Here is an 18,709-nt window from a genome sequence, read left to right on the forward strand (position 1 = left end):
AAAGAGCATTTGAGAACTACTCTTCTTAGGGCAAAAGGAATAAGTGTGTCTTAGGGGAAACTCTAAGTGCCTGCTGTCCCAAAGCACCACGGACTGATTTGCATGTGGCTACCTAGCTAGGTTTATGATTTAAGGCCTTGTGCCTATATGTCCGTCTGTAGAGAGACCGAAGGTTTTTCAGGATGCTACTTATTCTGCCAATTAAATTAAAGAGCTCTGAGGGCTGTGTGTAGTTCCTAGGTAGGAAACCAAAGCTCTGCAGATGTCAAGGATGATAGAAGTTGACATCTAGCAACATTTACAGGTCCACAAGTCCTCCACTCCTGCTTTAGGAGAATACACAACAGAGGATGGCAGAACCAATAGGTTAGAGAAGCAGGACTCATTTCATGTGCAAGTTTCTCGTTGAGTGGCTTTGCTGGTCATTGTTATGCAATGTTAGAGCAAGTTAAAAGTTTCTGGTGCCAATCCAGTAGTGCCTGAGTCACTCAAGCCTATTGATTTCAGTGGGTTTAGGCAACTTCTGTGTTAAGTCATTGACTTCCCATCCACAAGCTCTAACCCAGTCTTTCTCAGCTTTGGGTCCCCTGACATTCTTGAATCACAACTCCCATCATCCCTGACCTTTGACCTTGCTGGCTGGGTCTGATGGGTTTTATAGTCAAAGAGCATCTGCAGGGTCAAAGCTTCCCCACCACTGAGGTAGCCTGCAAGTTGTGCACTAACCATTTCTGAATTTTTCTCCCCCTCTGAAAGGGGAACGAATGCTGGCACCTTAACTTTTGACTTTGCGTTTCTTGAATGTTGAGCCAGGTTGAGGCTGACAGCGAGGGCCTGGCATGCGAGGCGGAAGACTTTGTGTGCGATTACCACTTGGAGATGCTGAGCCTCTCCCAAGACCAGCAGAACCCCTCCTGCATCCAGTTTGACGACTCCAACTGGCAGATGCACTTGACCTCCCTGAAGCCCCTGGGCTTGAACGTGCTGCTTAACTTGTGCAATGCCAGCGTGACGGAGCGCCTGTGCCGATTCTCCGACCACCTCTGCAACATCGCCTTGCAGGAGACGCACAATGCCGTGTTGCCTGTCCATATTCCGTGGGGACTCTGTGAGCTGGCTAGGCTCATAGGTGAGGAGGGCAGAGGCGGAGAGGTCAGCTGGTGGGGGGTGCCACTGTAACTTTGCTGTGTGTTAGCGCAGGGGACTCTCAACGTATGTGTGGGTTACATTCTGGGCCCCTGCGCACACAAGTGAAATCATGTAAAATGGGAAGCACCCTTCAAACACTCTTTAAATGCCCTCTTGGCTGTTCTCTCTCTAACCCATGCCATAAATATGCATCCGAGGGGAAAAAGAAGAGGTAACTGATAATCTTGAATCAGTGCTTGAAGTTAGTCCCTGTTTAGGGAAGTTTTTAATATTTAATGCTGTATTGTTTTTAACACTCGATTGGAAGCCGCCCAGAGTGGCTGGGGAAACTCAGCCAGATGGGCGGGGTATAAATAATAATAAATTATTATTATTATTATTATTATTATTATTATTATTATTATTATATTTTATTATTATTATTATTAAAAATCCTCAGCTGGAATTGAAGCTCTGGGGCCGGGAGGAGGCTGGAAGTCATGCGGGAAAGCGGCTGTTGCGCTACCCCACACATTCACCTGTTAGGCGGGGAGGAGCAGTAGCGTAAACAAAGCCCCTGACTCTTTGGGGCCTCATCTGCCCTCACTGACGTCCTCTTTGGGCTCTGGGGGAGGGTCTCCTTGTGAGCCACGAGGACTCTCCAGCTCTCTCCTGCTATTTCCGTGTTTGAATTGTTTTATTTATTTCCTGGCACTGCGTGTATACGCATGAGTCAATTCTGCTAGGTGGTTATATGAGGCAAGGCAGTCCTTTAGGCAATGATCATAGGCAGAGGAGAGTGGCAGATGAACTTGGAGAGCAGCGCCATATTCCTTGGGATTCCTGTTGTCCAAGAGTTCGCCTCCCATATTACTTTTTTCCCCCTCCCCCAGGCTTTACACCTGGTGCCAAAGAGCTTTTCAAGCAGGAGAACTACTTGGCCCTTTACCGGCTGCCATCAGATGAGATGGTGAAGGAGACGATGCTTGGGAAACTCTCCTTCATCACCAAAAGGAGACCACCTTTGAGCCACATGATCAGCCTTTTTGTCAAAGACACTACTACCAGTAAGGATACTAACTTGGCGGGATTTTGACTAACATGTGATCAGAAGGATGACCATTAACATACCACCTCTGGGACTGCAATTTGGCTGGCGGCCTAGCCAATCTATTCAGGGCCCTTTGTATGTATTCTTAAGGGAATAGCAAAAGACTTGGGAATGTGGTCCTAAAATATAAGCCAGAACAGGAGGAAAGGCCATTTCCATGCTTCTACAGGGAAGTTACCAATTCTCTCCAGTAAAGGCTCCTAGGTGAGGAGCTATTTCTCAGTAGCTGGTGGGTGTTAGTTTCAACTGAGGCCTTAAGTTGAAATTTGGGGGGTTGTTTTAGTTGCTGCCTAGAACCAGGATATTAAACTATATTGTCAGTCAGGTCACCATGGCTTGTTCCCTGTGTTCCTTCCTGTTTAGTTCAAAGGCTTATGTATGTTCCATACTTGTCTTGGAAGTTTCCAGACTCGGTGAAGAATGAAGAAGCTGAAATTTTATTACCATTTATTTTCAATATGTAAAGCCCCGGAAGACTTACAGTGAATAATAACAGACTTAAAAGCCAAGTTTGTTTAGGTCACACTCCAGCGTGACCAAGAGATGGTGCGTCTCCCTCAGGCAGGCAAACAGAGCAGGCTCTCCAGGACAACGGCTGAACACTAGGAAGCTATTGCTAGCCTTTTTCCTTCAGAGAGGCATAGGAATATATATTTAAAGAGAAGAGAGATTCGCTTGGGTCTTTCACCTAAAGAGCGCCTGAGAGTTGTCAGTGGGGCACAATGTTGAGAAGAGGCAGCTCTGCTGGGAAAGAGGGGCAGGCAGCAAACTTTTCTCAGAGACACCGTCTGGGTTTTGTGTACCTGACGCTAAATGGGGGAGAAGTCTTCTTCCTGATCCAAAAGGTGCCCCAGATAACACAGAATAATTGCACTTCCAGCAATAGACTTGCAGCATCTTCCGTCTTTCCTCCCACCCCATCCTGGCCACTTGTCACATTGATGGGCATGTTGCTAGTACTTGTATAACACTTAGCAAATGGCTTTCGCTCCTCTCCTGGCTCCTGGCAGTTGATCTTCTGCTTTAGCGGTAGATTTTATGATAGACAGAAAAGTTTCTTCTAGCGCCTACTTAAAATGTGTTTAATCACCATTTGTCACATTATCAAATGTACCCAGGGAGCCTGTGGGCGATGTAGAGTGTTAGAAATCTTCACAATAAACCAGCCTGTCAGCAAGCAATTTTTAGAGTTGAGACACAGGTCCACGTTTTTCTCTCTCAGGCACCGAGCAGATGCTTTCCCATGGGACTGCTGACGTCATCCTGGAGGCCTGCACAGACTTCTGGGACGGTTCGGATATTTATCCGCTGTCTGGCTCTGACAGGTAGGCAACCTTATCTGCACAAGTCACCAGCTTCAAAAAACAAACTGCTGGCGAGATTTATGTTTGGGTCGCCTGCGATGTTTGCTTTCTCCAAAGGTTGCTTATGGCTGTGTGCAAGTCATAGTTATGGGGCTCTGCTTGCAGAGATCTTCCTGCAGAGGAAGGTTTAGGCAGTCCACAGATGATGCCTTTTCAGAAATCACGGAGCATTGTAGAGCTGTCATTGGCCCTGATACGCACTTGCACTCTTGGTGCCTCTATCAGTTTGCATCAAGTGGGTTTTTCAGATTTTTGTAATGCTTCATGCTCCCCCTTGTTAAGCCCAAAGAAGCCTGCAAGAGCATGACAAGTGCTGCTGCAATACAGGTGTGCTTTGGGATGAGCTATGTAGTGGCCAGAGCAAGTAAACCAAGGTTCTTTCCCCACCAATTTCTGGAACAATTTAAAATGCTTTGTGATTATGTACACACACACACACACTTACATCACACATAGAACGCACATCAGTGCAGATTGTGTGTGTGTGTATGTGTGTGTGCATGTACATCATTTTACAATTTATTTTAAACAAGGAAAGAGACAGAAGTGCAAACCATTCAGGTGTTGTAAAGAACTTACAAAGTTTAGCCAAAAGACTAAATGCAAGGTTACATAATCAATATCAGGTACAGGAACAACTAAGTGTCTGTGAAGATTTATATGTGTATATATACACACATACATATATACACATATAGAATGTATATCTATGCAGGAGTGTGCATTGCGAGTGTACACACGCAACTGTCACAGATGTGAATGAATTTTGAATATTGGCCGTGGGGAAACAAGTGCTGACCCATGAGAAATGTGGAAGGGGTTGATGCACAAGGGCTGTGAACCATTAGTTTCAAAGGAAAGATGCTTCAAAATACTCGATAAGGAATGAACAGAAGCCGCTTCCTTGCCTCCTCTCAGCTCCAATAGATTCTGCCCCTGAAAAGCATGAGTCTGGGCAGTAGTTTTACTAGCCAGGCATGTGTTGCGTGCAGACGTTGAGACTATTTTGTGCGTAACGTATCTCTGGTGGCCTTTGTCATTCTCTCTCTCTGCTCTCAGGAAGAAAGTGTTGGATTTCTACCAGCGTGCCTGTCTTTCGGGCTATTGCTCCGCCTTCTCTTACAAGCCCATGCACTGCGCCTTGTCCTCCCAGCTCAATGGGAAGTGCATAGAGCTAGTGCAGGTCCCTGGGCAGAGTGCCATCTTCACGTCCTGTGACCTCCCTGGGACGACGCCCATCAAGCAGAACAGCCGGAGGAACAGCTGGAGCTCCGATGGTAGGTGCCTTGCCTCCGTTGCAGATCCTTCCATGCATGCATCTGGGGCGGTGCTCCGCCAGCTTTGGTTTGTTGCTGGTTTATTTTATCTCAGGACACTCTTTAAGTGACTCCAAGATGGACACCTGGGATACCACAAGGTTACAGAAAAATGACCTTAGGAGAGAAGTTTGAGGGCTGTATCCAACTCCGTGTGAGATGAGTTCCACTCTTGCAGTGGGATTTCCCCCTTCCTCTCCACTTCCCTGATCTGCTCTTGAGTGTCCCCCAACCCTCTGGAGCACATTTGAGGATGCAACGTGGGCTGCAGGGGAAGGGGAAGTTCCATTGCATAAGTAGGCATCTGCTGTGCATGTGGCACAGCAGCTCTGGGCATAGAATCATAGAATCATAGAGTTGGAAGAGACCACAAAGGCCATCAGGTCCAACCCCCTGCCAAGCAGGAAACACCATCAGAGCACTCCTGACATATGGTTGTCAAGCCTCTGCTTAAAGACCTCCAAAGAAGGAGACTCCACCACACTCCTTGGCAGCAAATTCCACTGTCGAACAGCTCTTAATGTCAGGAAGTTCTTCCTAATGTTTAGGTGGAATCTTCTTTCTTGTAGTTTGGATCCATTGCTCCATGTCCGTTTCTCTGGAGCAGCAGAAAACAACCTCCTCTATGTGACATCCCTTTATATATTTGAACATGGCTATCACCCCTTAACTTCCTCTTCTCCAGGCTAAACATGCCCAGCTCCCTTAGACATAACCCATAGGATTTAAAAACCCAGTTGTTGGGTGTAGATGCTTTGAATCAAACAATTCAAATGTGTTTTGCACAATGATGTGACATGGAAAGTAAATCTGGTGAGACCCTTGTTCCGTCACAGTGCCTTCCATGTGACGATCAAGAAAATGAAGAGAAAAATATCTTGTAAATGGAGAACCTCCTCTAAATAATTTACTTTTGAGCAAGCAAACGAAAAAGGGCGAATCTTAATAGTGTTGACTATTATTAATCCAGTCTTTTTGGAAATTTTCTTTTGGAGGTTAACTGTTTGAAAGATTACGTTTTCTATGTTTTAACGGTGATCCTAGTATGGAAAGCTCCACGACTGCATAAAGACCTCATTGGCCTTGATCTCCACATCACATCAGGAATTCTCTCTTTCCTCATTATTCAAGGTCTCAACCTTGTCCCCATCTGACCTGCCAATTGCGGAAGAATCCTGCTTGTCTAAATTTTGACACATTATATTCGGGTAGGCTGCCTTGTCATCAGAAAAGAGGGCTCATTTGATCCAGCTTCTTCGGATTGCCTTCTTTTCTTGCTGCTTATTAGTTTCAGCCAGGCAAGCTCCTCTGAGTGTCCTTGAGCAGATCAGTAAGGATGATTTCAGATGCCCCGCCTGTCCATGGACAGACCACGGGCCGAATCATCCAGCCTTGACTTGCTTATTCTCACTTAATATTGGTGCTTGTTGAGAAGAGGTGATAGTTAGCCTTCCCAATCCTACCTCTATCTTTCACCAAATGGCATAAAAATGGGAATTAAGAACATTGTGACATTCCTGTGTGCGTTCTGTTACTAGCTTTTAGTGCTGTGCTATAGGTAACAAACCTCCTCCTTTTTGTTTTCTCTCCCCCTGCTTCCACATGCCCAAAGAAGGGATTGGGGAAGCGATGGAGAAGGAGGACTGCATCCAGGCTCTGAGCGGCCAGATCTTCATGGGAATGGTCTCGTCCCAGTATCAGGCCCGATCAGATGTCGTCCGCCTCATTGAGGGACTTGTCAATGCCTGCATTCGTTTTGTCTACTTCTCCCTGGAAGATGAGCTCAAGAGCAAGGTAGGATTTCCCTTGGCTTACTCTACCACTTCTCAGTGTTCCTGCAGCGGCCATGTCAAAGGCACAGCCGCCCCACTCATCCTAGGGCTGGTTCAGATTGCAAGATTATTCCTGGGTTTTTATATATATCTATGTTTCTCCCACTTTGGCTATGCTGCAACCATAGTGCCTTTCCTCCACAGGTGTTTGCTGAGAAGATGGGCCTGGAGACCGGCTGGAATTGCCACATATCCCTGACACCCAATGGAGATGTGCCTGGTTCCGAAATCCCTCCTTCCAGCCCCAGCCATGCAGGCTCCTTGCGTGATGATCTACAGCAGGGTGAGCAAATAGCCCTAAGGGGAATGGTGGCTGCAGTGCAAGTGTCTGTTCAAAGCAAATCCATCTGACGATTGAACCAAACCCATGAGATTTACAGTCAGCAAGACAGGCACTATTACTAAAGCCAGGCCAAACTTTAGAATAGCTGTTCTATGGGACAGTCCCAGTTCTCAAAGCCTTAAAGCCAGGGGCACCAAGGTTTTACAAATAATGTCATATACAGTATAGGCATTCAACTGGTGAAATTCTCCCCATCTGGGTGGGGAAAGCTTTGCCTGTTGAATTCTATGTTGTTCTCAAAGGCAGAGGTACCTTTCTTGGAAATGTTAAGACAAGCCTAGTTATGTGCAGAAGCTGTGCCCCTTCTGTCCAATTTGATACCTGAGGTTTTTGCTGCAGCCCATCACATCTGTTTAGTTTTTTGTCACCGCTGGGATATGGTTGTCCTGATTTTCAGCCTTTCCACGTAGTACATTCTTTTTGTGGTCTTTTCCGGCACAGGAGGAAGGAGGCAGGCGCTTTAAAACTCAGCAAAGTTCTGAACTGATACTGCCAGCTCTGGTTAGATGAGTCATTTTCAAAACACCTCTTATTTTAGGAGAACCCAGAAAATCCAAGCTTGCTTTTCCAGGCTGTCACAAAGCTGTCACATGAGGGGCGGGGGTGTGCCTTGTGTCGGCGTTTTGGTGTGAGCCTTCCAAGCCGTAACACTGCTTTCTTTCTCTGTCCTTGCCAGTTTCCCGAGAAGATGCAGAGGGGCTTCTGCTGATGGAGGAGGAAGGACACTCCGACCTCATTAGCTTTCAGCCAACCGACAGTGACATCCCCAGCTTCCTGGAGGATTGCAATAGGGTGAGACTGACAGCAGGATACCTTACTTAGGAACCCAAAGCGTTTGACTGTATCTCCCAGCAATGAACTTGATGGCCGTTGTTGCTTCTCTAAACCTCTTGAGAGGCCGTTTACAGCTTAATCATATCCATGTCTACTCAGAAGTCTGTTCCATTTAAGTCACTTACTTTCAGATGAGTGTGTATAGGATTGCACCCTAACAGTCTGCTTCCTTAAATAATCCTTAATTGATTAAGCCTATATAACAGGAGGCAGCAACTGTTTAAGGATGCAGAGGTAGCTGCTGTGGTGAGGGCATCCTTGCAGCTTACCAGGAGAGGGCTGGGGAGGAGGGCAAAGGTGAGGTTGGAGTTAGGGTGGGTGCATTAGTGGGAGCCCTGCCAGTGCATCCACACAATCTCACCTTTCCTGCTGCCCTAGCCCTGTCTCAGGTAAGCTGAGGTGCTGCTAGTGTTGAGAGGGTGGCTCTGGGATTCTGCCCTGCAGCACGGCCCACTGCTGAAAGAATGCAAGCAGGACAAGTTAAGCTAGTGAATTTATAGGGGTACACTGAACTTGAGCAAGCGAGTTGAGGTCACACACTGTGGGGAGTGTTTCAAAATTGACATGGTCTGTGATGTGCTGGCACATGTTATTCTTTAGCAGATCACAAAACAATGGGGGGGGGGATACAACACTGAGGGAAATACCACAACATTGAAAACAATGCTTGCTTTCAAAGTATCCCCCCCCCCTAAATTGCTGCCATCTTCCTTAAAGCGAAATGAAAGATAATGCAACTTAAACTTTGTAGGAGAAAAGTTATTGATTAGGAGATAAAATGGGCTTTTGGATCCATTGCTGATGCTTCAGAAGAAGGGAAAATGATAGTTTAAGTACCATGAACTGACATGCCAGAAGAATAGAGGTGGGGTGGATTATTGGAGAGAGAAGTAATACTATCATCTGTGAAGGCCAGGATGCTACTTTGAAGTGTCTAGTTTCTTTACTTCAAACTGATCTCTTTCATTCATCTTAGGAATGCTCATGGAAAGGGTTACATTTAATATGCTTCAATTCTCAGTGGGATTTGAACTTCTCATCCACCTAGTTTGCAAATCTCTCTTTCTCTCTTTCTGGTGGTGTGTCATCCTAAACTAGAGGCCTTCAATAAGTATTTAGTGTTGAGTGACCCACAGTAACTTTTTTCTGCCCAGTCATTTATACATTTACCCATAAATTATTGGCTGCCTTCATTTCCCCTCATAAATCATGTTTAGGGCTGCAGACTTTGCACTCTGAAGATTACTTTCTATAAGGGATGGCTAGTCTATGTAATTTACACAAGGAGAAACCTTTCTCTTTCTGATCTGTGTGAGCAGAGAAGTTCTTAATCTGTTGTAATTTGTATTATACACTGTAATATTTGGTGGTAACTAACAGATTTTTAAAAGAAGAATTGTGCTCTTAATCTGTCTTTGCTCTCCCACAGTCTGCACATTCACTATTTGAAATTTCACTTACCCACCCAAGCCTCGCTATACGCTTCACAGATTCGCTTATCCAAAGAGCTGGCTTCCTTCCTTTTTTGTGCTTTGCTGGTTGGTGGCTGCCATTTTGTCTCTCTTTTGCTGATTGGCTGCAGCCATTTCAGGGGGAAACCATGGAGAAATGGGTGATTTCCTGGGAACGCGTTGTGTTCGTAAAGTGAGACTTGTGTGTAGTTATGCTACTGGCTGTGTAACATCTGGGAAGGGCAGAGTGTAGCTTGTCTGGGCAGATTAAGAGCAAGTCAGTGGTTGATGGCAATGAAAATCTTTCTGGCAAATGTCCGTTTGCACTTCCTCCTAACATAGCCCAATTTATCCGGCAATGAACAGGGGTTAGAGCAATCTCATTGCTCTGCTTTATCACTCCAGCTGCGGGGAATCTGATTCATCCTGAGCTTGTTGTTAGCCTTCACCCTCGTCAACCGTCTCCTTGGCTTGTTTAATTGCCGCTTCTTTCACTCCAGGCCAAACTGCCACGTGGAATCCACCAGGTGAGGCCCCACCTGCAGAATATTGACAACGTGCCTTTGCTTGTTCCTCTGTTTACAGATTGCACCCCAGAAAGTAAGTGGAGCTCAGGCTAGTGGATTCTTTGTCGCTGAGATGGGGAGATCCGGGTGGAAACTAAGAGGGTGTCAACACACTTAACCCCTTTCCTGGTTCTCTTGCAGCCATGTGTGAGATGATTAAGATCATGCAGGAATACGGGGAGGTCACTTGCTGCCTCGGCAGCTCTGCCAACTTGCGCAACAACTGCCTTTTCCTTCAGAGCGACATCAGGTAAGATCAGGGGTCAGCAAACTTTTTCAGCAGGGGACCAGTCCATTGTCCCTCAGACCTTGGGGGGGGGCAGACTATATTTTGAAAAAATAATAATGAATGAATTCCTATGCCCCACAAATAACCCAGAGATGCATTTTAAGTAAAAGTGCACATTCTACTCATGAAAAACACCAGGCAGACCCCACAAATAACCCAGAGATGCATTTTAAATAAAAGGACACATTCTACTCATGTAAAAACACGCTGATTCCCAGACCATCCACGGGCCAGATTTAGAAGGTGATTGGGCTGGATCCAGCCCCTGGGTCTTAGTTTGCCTACCCATGAGTAAGATGCACCTAGACTCTGGGGTTCTGGTTTTGAGAAGCCCAGTCTGTCCTAATTCATACCACTCCTTCATCCTGATTCCATTTCTGTGTTGACTTTCTTTGTTTTGTTCCGTTGCATCCCCATACAGAGTCCCAGGGAGACCTGAAAAGCACTCCTCTTTTTCTTTCCTTTGCCCTGGGTAGAAAACTACTGCTATCTGATACCTCCCTGCAGTACCTTTAGCAGACCAATGTGGAGGAAATACCTTTTATGCCACATCAGGGCTTTTGCAAAACTGCTTAGAACAAATCCCACATTGAGCCTGGTGTTGTCTGAAATAGTTGCATAAGGAACATCTGTTCCAACGGCAACCTTTGCCACAGAGTTGCTAGAAAGGATGTTCTGCCTACTACCATTTTGCAAAACACATGGCTCAGTGTTGGACTTGGTGCCATCGTTCGAATCTCTCATGTGGCATATGAGAACCTTCCTCCGTACTGGTGGCTCTTGGTCTCCTAAAAAGGAATGGGGATTACAGTCCCACTCTCCTTGACTACTGGCCCCACTGTCTGGAGTTGGGACCCCAACTATCTGGAAGGCCAGTTTCCTCACCCCGTCCTCAAATGTATAAAATCTTCTGCTCTTCTGGCAAAGCAGGAATGGGAGAGAAGCAGAGAGGAAAGCAGGTCAGAGCAGGTGCTGCAATCAGTTTAGATAAAGGCAAAAGAGACCATTTTGAGCCCTCAAGCTGTTATTGCTTTATTCATCCATCCAGCTCGTTCTGTTAAAAGCACCTTCTGAAAATCAAAGGGTTTTAAATGAATGAAGAAATAGAGATGCATAATTTTGTGGGCATTATTTTGGTGGCAGGGAGTCTGGATGCTTGGCCCAGGCTCACCCTCCACTCCCAAAATCAAAGAAGGCTTATCATTCAGAGATGCTCTTGCCGCTCCTTCGGCTCTCACTGTTCCATCTTGCTCTTCCTCCTGTACTTGGTGAAGTGCAAAGTTTCACATGCTGGGCCAGGTATCCTCAAAGTTGCTTTTTAAACAAGAGAGTTTTATAAAAGCAGGTTTCATTTACCATGGCTTTTATGCTGATCTATTTTTTTCTTGGTTTTAGCTGATTATGTGACGTGTGCCATATATTATCTGTAAGCTGCCTCAAATTAATTTTGGAAAGGTGGGGTATACATTTACCAGATAAAGTAATAAAAGGATCAGGCTACAATGCTCCTTACTGCTGACTGAGTGGACCCCTATTTTCCTAGCGGTTCTTTTGTTATGATCAGAGTTCTTTATTCAGTCCAATCTGTTCTGATTTCCTGTCTCGGGACATTTCCCTGCAGAGCTGGTGGCCTTACTGTGGATGGTCCGAAAGTAATCTGTAGCCCAGTAGTTCACTTTTTAAAAAGCATCAATATTGTTGGACACCTCCATATTTTAGATCAGTTTTGTAACCCCGAGGTGTTTGGCTGGGTGCCCCTGGCTTATTACTCCCCATTATGTTTTCCTCTAACCTGTGTAGTATTGTCTGTGCAGCATAGCCCTGGATCCTCTTTACCCCTCTCGCTGCTCTTGGGAGACGTTTGGGTACGCCACCAGCACTAACATGACCCGTATCTCCGATGAGCTCACGCCTCTCCAGCTGTCTGGCCAGCTGAACAGCCTATCGTGCTCCCTGACTATTTATCCGGAAGAAACCATTGGGCTCATCAGACTTATAGAACAGGTAAGCCCCCTTTCTTTAGAGCTGGTAGTAACACAGTTGTGACAATCTCCATCATTTAATTACGATGGTAACATTTTAGCATCTCTTTGGGCTTCCAGACTTAATGAAATAACTGTTCCATCCATCCTTATTTTTCTTCTTGATGCAGAGAAGCTATTTGGCAGGACAGAACGTTCCAGCCTGTTTTCTTTCCTTTTAAAAGAAAACCTAATTGAAGCTTTCAGTTTTGATCCATATTTTTAAAAGTGGATCCGTTTACTGCACTCATCCTTGACAATCTATTTACTCATACCTTGCATACTATCCATTTTATATATGCTTTCTTTTAGGCCCGGCATGCAACTTACAGTATTCGCAAATGCTTCCTCTTCCTCCTCCAGTGTCAGCTGACCCTGGTCATAATCCAGGTGAGTTATTCTGAATGGCATCAGGAAGCAGAAAGGACTGATTGTCTTGCAAGTCATCTAAGAGGAGGAGAGACCCAAAGGAAACTGCTTAAGTTGGATATTTGCTAGCAGTATTCACTATCCTTGTGTCATGGAAGGCTGCCCTGATTCTAGCTGAGGTCCAAAGCGTACAATGGAGCATCTTGTAATCGTAAATGTATGGTCCCCAAATTCTTCATTTGGAATAGTATATGCGTGGAAGGCAAAGTGTACTAGCTTTTCTAATTTTGTTCTGGTTTTCAAAATAAAGGTTTCTTTTGAGAGTGTTTCTTCTCCAAGTACTTACCAGAGGCTAGCCACACACAGTTCTTCACCTCCCAAAACAGAACTTCCTATCATGTCTTCAGCTACAAGGCCTGGAAGAGTTATGTTAAAATAAGCAGAATGTTTCATTAAAAAAAAAATTAAAAGCAGTACAGTGCTGCTGTGCAGTGGAATCCTGTGCACCACATTCTGTGTGTAGCAGCAACTGCTGGCTCCTTAATAGGTTGATTTTTGCATTTATATACTTCCTTGTTGCCATGGCACCCAAGGTGGTGTACTAAAATGAACAAATATGCAAAATTGTTGAACAAATGTGTTCTTTCACGCTTCCTTCGGGATCCAATGGCATGAGCTCCCTGCTCTGGACTCCCTCTCCTTCTTAGTCGCCATCTTGTTTTTACAAGATGGGTGTGATGACTTGCTGGTGGGTGCCCGTTGGTCTTCTGATCCTTCCACTGATGGTGCCTTTTGCTGTCTTTTGCTTAGTTCCTTTCTTGCCTGGGGCAGCTGCCCCCCATTCTCAGTACCACCGACATCTTGTGGCTTTCCTGCTTCTGCTACCCGTTGCTAAGGTGAGTAAGGTTTCTCGCTGTGATTCACAAGCATGCTCTACTTTGGGGATCCTCGCAGGAGTTCCACTTCTTTCCTAAGATAAAATGGGGCCACACGGGGGGGCGGGCACCTGGTTTTCATGTTCTGGCCGCCATGTTGGAGACCATGTGGAGTCCATAATGCCTATATGGATCAGCCTTCATGGTGTGGAGAGTTGGCTATGCTAGCGCTGTTCGTCTCTGCTAGTGCTGGCCTGTAGATTCTCTCTCTACAAAAAAGATGTGCTGAGTTGCTTTTGTCCATTACGGCCCACAGATAATGTTGTACTTCAGCTACCATTGGATTCAGCCAGCATGCCCAATGGTCAGAAATGTTGGGAGTTAACAGCAGCTTCCGGAGGGCCACAAGTTTCCCCTATCCCCGCTGCAAGGCTTAAATCTGCCTTTCTTTTCACTAGTTGAGCAGGAACTGTGTTGGCTCTGACTTCTGCTGTCTTTTGGATATGGAGACAATAAATAAGCGAGTGAGAGGAGGCCTGTTGTGACCTGGTTAACTGTGAACTGGCTTAAAGTGACTTGACAGTACAGGAAGAAACTGTGCGAAAAGGGCCTCCCCATTAGCTGACAACAACAACAACAACAACAATTATTATTTATACCCTGCCCATCCGGCTAGGTTTCCCCAGCTACTCTGGGCGGCTCCCAAACGAGTATTAAAAACACAATACAGCATTAAACACAATACAGCATTATGGGGGTTTCATGTGCGTAGTCTCAGCAGGTTCCGTTGTGGTTCTGCTCTGATATCTAGGCTAATTCTAGTTTTGTTTCCTCTTCCAAGTGTGTCCCTCCTGGGCAAGCCCCCTCACAGTTCCATCATGTCCATGGCAACTGGGAAGAACCTGACCTCCATTCCTAAAAAGGTAAGAAAAGGTTACGATTGGAAAGGCATTCACTAGGGTCCGCGTGTGGCAATGTCAGAAGGTGTGAAAGTAATGTTCTTACCAGCTGCCGACACATGACACCCCAGTGATTGCAACGCCGCAGATCTTGCTAGCAATTAGCTTAGCTAAATGTTTAGCATGCTGGAGTCTGGCCTCTACATCAGGGGCCTTCCTGCTGCTCAAGGCAAGAAAGTTGGCTCAGTCTCCTGCTGGCGAATTCTCGCTTCCGTTGCCGCTAGAGGGAACTGGGGCTAACAGCATAGGGAGAGCCGTGCTGGATCCGGCCAAAGGCTCGCCCTGTCCAGCATCTTGGCAAACAGATGACTTTGGGAAGCCCACTAGCAGGATCTGAGCTCAACACAGCACTCTGCCCCCCCTGTGATTCCCAGTCCATTGGAATTCAGACACATGCTGCTTCCTCCAACAGCAGTTCTGGTGTGAGAGAACAGGTCCTGATTTTCAATCTCCCTTGCTCACTCGCACTCTTACTTGCTGTTGAAGTAAGAACAAACCTATTTGGTTCAAGGCAGAGCCATGTCTCATGCCTGGGTAAGAGATTCCTTCCTCACATCTCCTGAGGTTGGTTATCCCTGTTGCTTTACAGAGAAAAGGTGGGTTTCAAAGGAACATGCCTTTGAGAGAAGTGGGCCAGTAGGTGGGAGAAGGGGAGCATAATATGGAGCATACAGGTTCCTCATTGGTTTAATGTTTCTGTTGTGAACCATAGGCTGAAACAAGATGTTATGGGGTGGGGGAATATTTGGTTGCTACTGAACAAAGTCAGGGAGTCCCTTTTAGAATGATCCATTCCTGGACATTGTTCAGAATGGTTTTCTGACGGCTCTGGACAAATTCTCTTCTGGCACTATGTTTGGTTGTCTTGATATACTGGTTCATCTATGAAACTTGGGAGATGACCAGCTTGATTGATGCCATCCCTCCCAAGCATCTCCTCCCATCTAGTAGAGACTGTCTTGGCTCTGCCTGGCTCTGCCCACCCTCTTAATTGTTAGCAGGATGTGTGTGTGCCTGCAAGGCATGCTTGTGTGGCTGTAGTATATTTGTGTGTGTATGGTATGCAGGTGGCACTGTGGGTTAAACCACAGAGCCTAGGACTTGCCGATCAGAAGGTCGGCGGTTTGAATCCCCGCGACGGGGTGAGCTCCCATTGCTTGGTCCCAGCTCCTGCCAACCTAGCAGTTCAAAAGCATGTCAAAGTGCAAGCAGATAAATAGGTACCGCTCCAGCGGGAAGGTAAACGGTGTTTCCGTGCATTGCTCTGGTTCGCCAGAAGTGGTTTAGTCATGCTGGCCACATGACCCGGATGCTGTACGCCGGCTCCCTCGGCCAATAAAGCGAGATGAGCACTGCAACCCCAGAGGCAGTCACGACTGGACCGAATGGTCAGGGGTCCCTTTACCTTTACCTTATGGTGCCCATCAAGGTTACTCAGCTTTCCAAATGTGCCCACAGGTCCCAGAAGTTCAGCAAACCTCAGCTCCAGGTTTCCCTGAATGAAACTAATTATTTGGATCCAGTCTTGGGCTGGCCCAAGATGTTTTGACGCTATAGGCAGAATGCCCTGTCCCCCTGCCCACACATCTAGGCCCCCTCTCTTGTCCCTGCTTCTGCCCCCTCACTGCTGCCAGCCCCATCACCTCAACTGTACCTGTGATTATGTCTGCACTACCACCGTGGCACAGCAGTGGTGGTGAGGGCACAGCGGCAGCAGTGAAGGCAACAGGGCTGACCCCAGTGGGGTCAGACTCGCCACCTGAAGCAAATGGCTTCACCTCGCCTAATGCAGGGGCCTCTCCTGTTTTACCATCCTAGCCCCTAACATACACTGGAAGCATTTCTGATGATTCTTCCTGGATCTCTCAGTAGCAGGAGCCCCTTGCAGGGAGAGGGCCAGGCCAGGCTACCATCCTTTGGTGCCTCCACTTGTTCCTGGGAGGTTAATAATAATAATAATAATATTATTATTATTATTATTATTATTATTATTATTATTATTATTTCTACCCCACCCATCTGGCTGGGTTTCCCCAGCCACTCTGGGCGGCTTTCAACAGAACATTAAAAACAAAATAAAACTTCTCTAAACAGGGCACCAGTGGTTGGTGCACGACTTTTTCTGCCCTGGAGTTGTTGGGTTTCTTTTTAATGATGATGATGATTCATCTCCCGACTTCCTCTTTCTCTTGTCATATACCCGTATTCCACATTTGGTTATATTTATAATGCAACAGTCCCTGTAGTCCTGCAAAATGGTAGAAGTTCCTTGGGAGGGAGGTGGGTTGAAGAGTTGCGCCAACAGCAGCCACACATCCCAGTGACCATCTAGTTTGGGCCTGAGGAGCAGCCCTGGAGGAGGGTGCTCACCCAATCCTCTTCCGCAAGACTGCAGCTGGTAAGCCCGAGGCTTGGGCGGGAGCCGTGGCACCCAAGGCCTGGCCTCCCATTCTTGTAAGTCACTCCGGCCTTCCCGTCAATGTCTTGCAGACCCAGCAATACTTCCTCTTCTGCTTCCTGCTGAAATTCAGCCTCACCATCTGCACCTGCTTGGTTTGCTTTGGCTACATGCTGCAGGATTACTGTGCGAACTTCAACTCCTCCGCCTTCAATGTGAATGTCACGGGCTGCTCCTCCATCATGCTGCACAGGTTAGCGGGGGCCCGGGGTCCAGCTATCCACTGAAGTTCCCAAATGCAGTGGTGTCCACCCAGAGGAAGTGTGTGTTGGGATGGTTTTAGCACAGCTTCTTTTAAGGTTTCGTTTGTGGGTGGCACAGTTTGGATTATGTAGACTATGTTGTTTATAGAATCATAGAGTTGGAAGGGTCATCTATTCCATCCCCCTGCAATGCAGGAATCTCAACTAAAGCATTAATGACAGATTGTTGTTTCTAGTAGCTTTTCCAAAGATGGGTCTAGAAGAGTGGAAAGTAATGGAATATAGGCTTATGATACGTTGCCCCTACTCTCAGGTTTCCCTACACTGATAAGGACTAGAAACTTAGTTTCTTTTTTAAAAAAACCTAAGGCTATGTTTTACACACACGCACACGCACACACACACACACACACACACACACTTTCTTTATAAATAAATTCAAGAAGGGTAACAAAGAAATTAAACAAAGCAATATAAAGTAATTAAAATGGCAAAGCCGAAAAGAAAACAGCAATGGAAGTATTAAGAAGTCTTAAAACACCAACTCTGTGTTTTATTAATCACCCCATAAATCACCACCTCAAGGTGATTTAAAAACAGTTTAAAATGCAAAGGCAACAAATACAGCTGGGGAAAGCCTGTGTAGTGGGGGAACAATTCGGTGGTAACAATTCAACAACGATTTAAGATAACTCCAGATAGCTTTTGAAAGGCCACTTTTGGCTTGGGAATCCAGTGGAAGAGGTTGCATTGTGTGACTAACAGAGCCCGCGGGATTTCAGGACTAGCTCACGAGTCCTTCTGAAATCCAGTTTTTTCAAATGGAGTTCGCTGATGCCTTGAACCGTGATCCGCCTCACGTGATGCCCCTATGTTTGCTTTTTCAGTAGTGCAGAAAGCTCCCCCGATTGGTTTGGGAAATTTTCCAGCATCCTTCTCCTGGCCCAGAAGTTCACTGCTGGGATGATTGTCTTACATACTGGTAAGAGATTTCCATTCCTCCTTGCTTGCTGTACTGAAGGGGTGTGTGTGCTTGCAGCTTGCCATGGGATTGGGAGCTTTATTGATGTCCCAGCTGAAGGCAGATGTAAAACCAAACATCTTGGACTCTCTGGCCAGTTTGAGCAATTGGCTTAGTCTTCCCCAACCCTTGGCTGTTTAACTGCATAAAAACAGGCAGGCAGATTTCAGAAGGGGCGCTAGATAATTGTGTGGAGAGCGTGTGGAGTCAGGGGCTGCCAGTCAATGGTGGACTATCCTGGGTTTTGGAAACATCACTGGGCTGCTTTCTTCTTCTTCTTTTGCTGAAAGCCCAGCAAGGTTACCTTGTGATTGCTTTGGATGATGAGCTTCAAAAACCACCACACTCTCAGGGATTTGTGCCCTCTGTAGCTGTGGCAAGTCCACACATTATAAAAAACCAACCTGTTGGTATTTCTTCACAGTGTTTATCTCTGTCACCCACGTCCATCGTACCAAACCACTGTGGAAGAAAAGCCCCTTCACTAACTTCTGGTGGACTCTGACAGTTGTCATTGTGTGAGTATCCTTTTCTGATTCATCTAAGTGACTTTCTTTCCCCCTGTCTAT

At 46.3% G+C, this 18,709-nt stretch overlaps 1 protein-coding gene across 8 annotated transcripts in view; it reads left to right on the forward strand.

Annotated features, from left to right (window-relative positions):
* TMEM94 (transmembrane protein 94) overlaps positions 1-18,709 on the forward strand; it is a 76,109-nt gene that overhangs the window by 52,104 nt on the left and 5,296 nt on the right. For 6 of the 8 annotated variants that reach the window (XM_081899546.1, XM_081899545.1, XM_081899548.1 and 3 more), the window contains 16 exons: positions 814-1,129; positions 2,022-2,195; positions 3,462-3,564; positions 4,663-4,880; positions 6,532-6,713; positions 6,896-7,034; positions 7,771-7,886; positions 9,880-9,979; positions 10,087-10,195; positions 12,049-12,238; positions 12,568-12,645; positions 13,435-13,520; positions 14,341-14,422; positions 16,949-17,109; positions 18,007-18,101; positions 18,565-18,658. In XM_081899546.1, coding sequence (XP_081755672.1) covers positions 814-1,129; positions 2,022-2,195; positions 3,462-3,564; positions 4,663-4,880; positions 6,532-6,713; positions 6,896-7,034; positions 7,771-7,886; positions 9,880-9,979; positions 10,087-10,195; positions 12,049-12,238; positions 12,568-12,645; positions 13,435-13,520; positions 14,341-14,422; positions 16,949-17,109; positions 18,007-18,101; positions 18,565-18,658 — 2,243 coding nt within the window. The remainder of the gene's footprint in view (positions 1-813; positions 1,130-2,021; positions 2,196-3,461; positions 3,565-4,662; positions 4,881-6,531; positions 6,714-6,895; positions 7,035-7,770; positions 7,887-9,879; positions 9,980-10,086; positions 10,196-12,048; positions 12,239-12,567; positions 12,646-13,434; positions 13,521-14,340; positions 14,423-16,948; positions 17,110-18,006; positions 18,102-18,564; positions 18,659-18,709) is intronic. The other 2 variants (XM_081899543.1, XM_081899542.1) reach the window with 2 other exon arrangements.

The sequence above is a fragment of the Podarcis melisellensis genome, assembly GCF_964234715.1.
Source record: "Podarcis melisellensis genome assembly, chromosome: 2".
Taxonomy (NCBI): Eukaryota; Metazoa; Chordata; class Lepidosauria; order Squamata; family Lacertidae; genus Podarcis; species Podarcis melisellensis.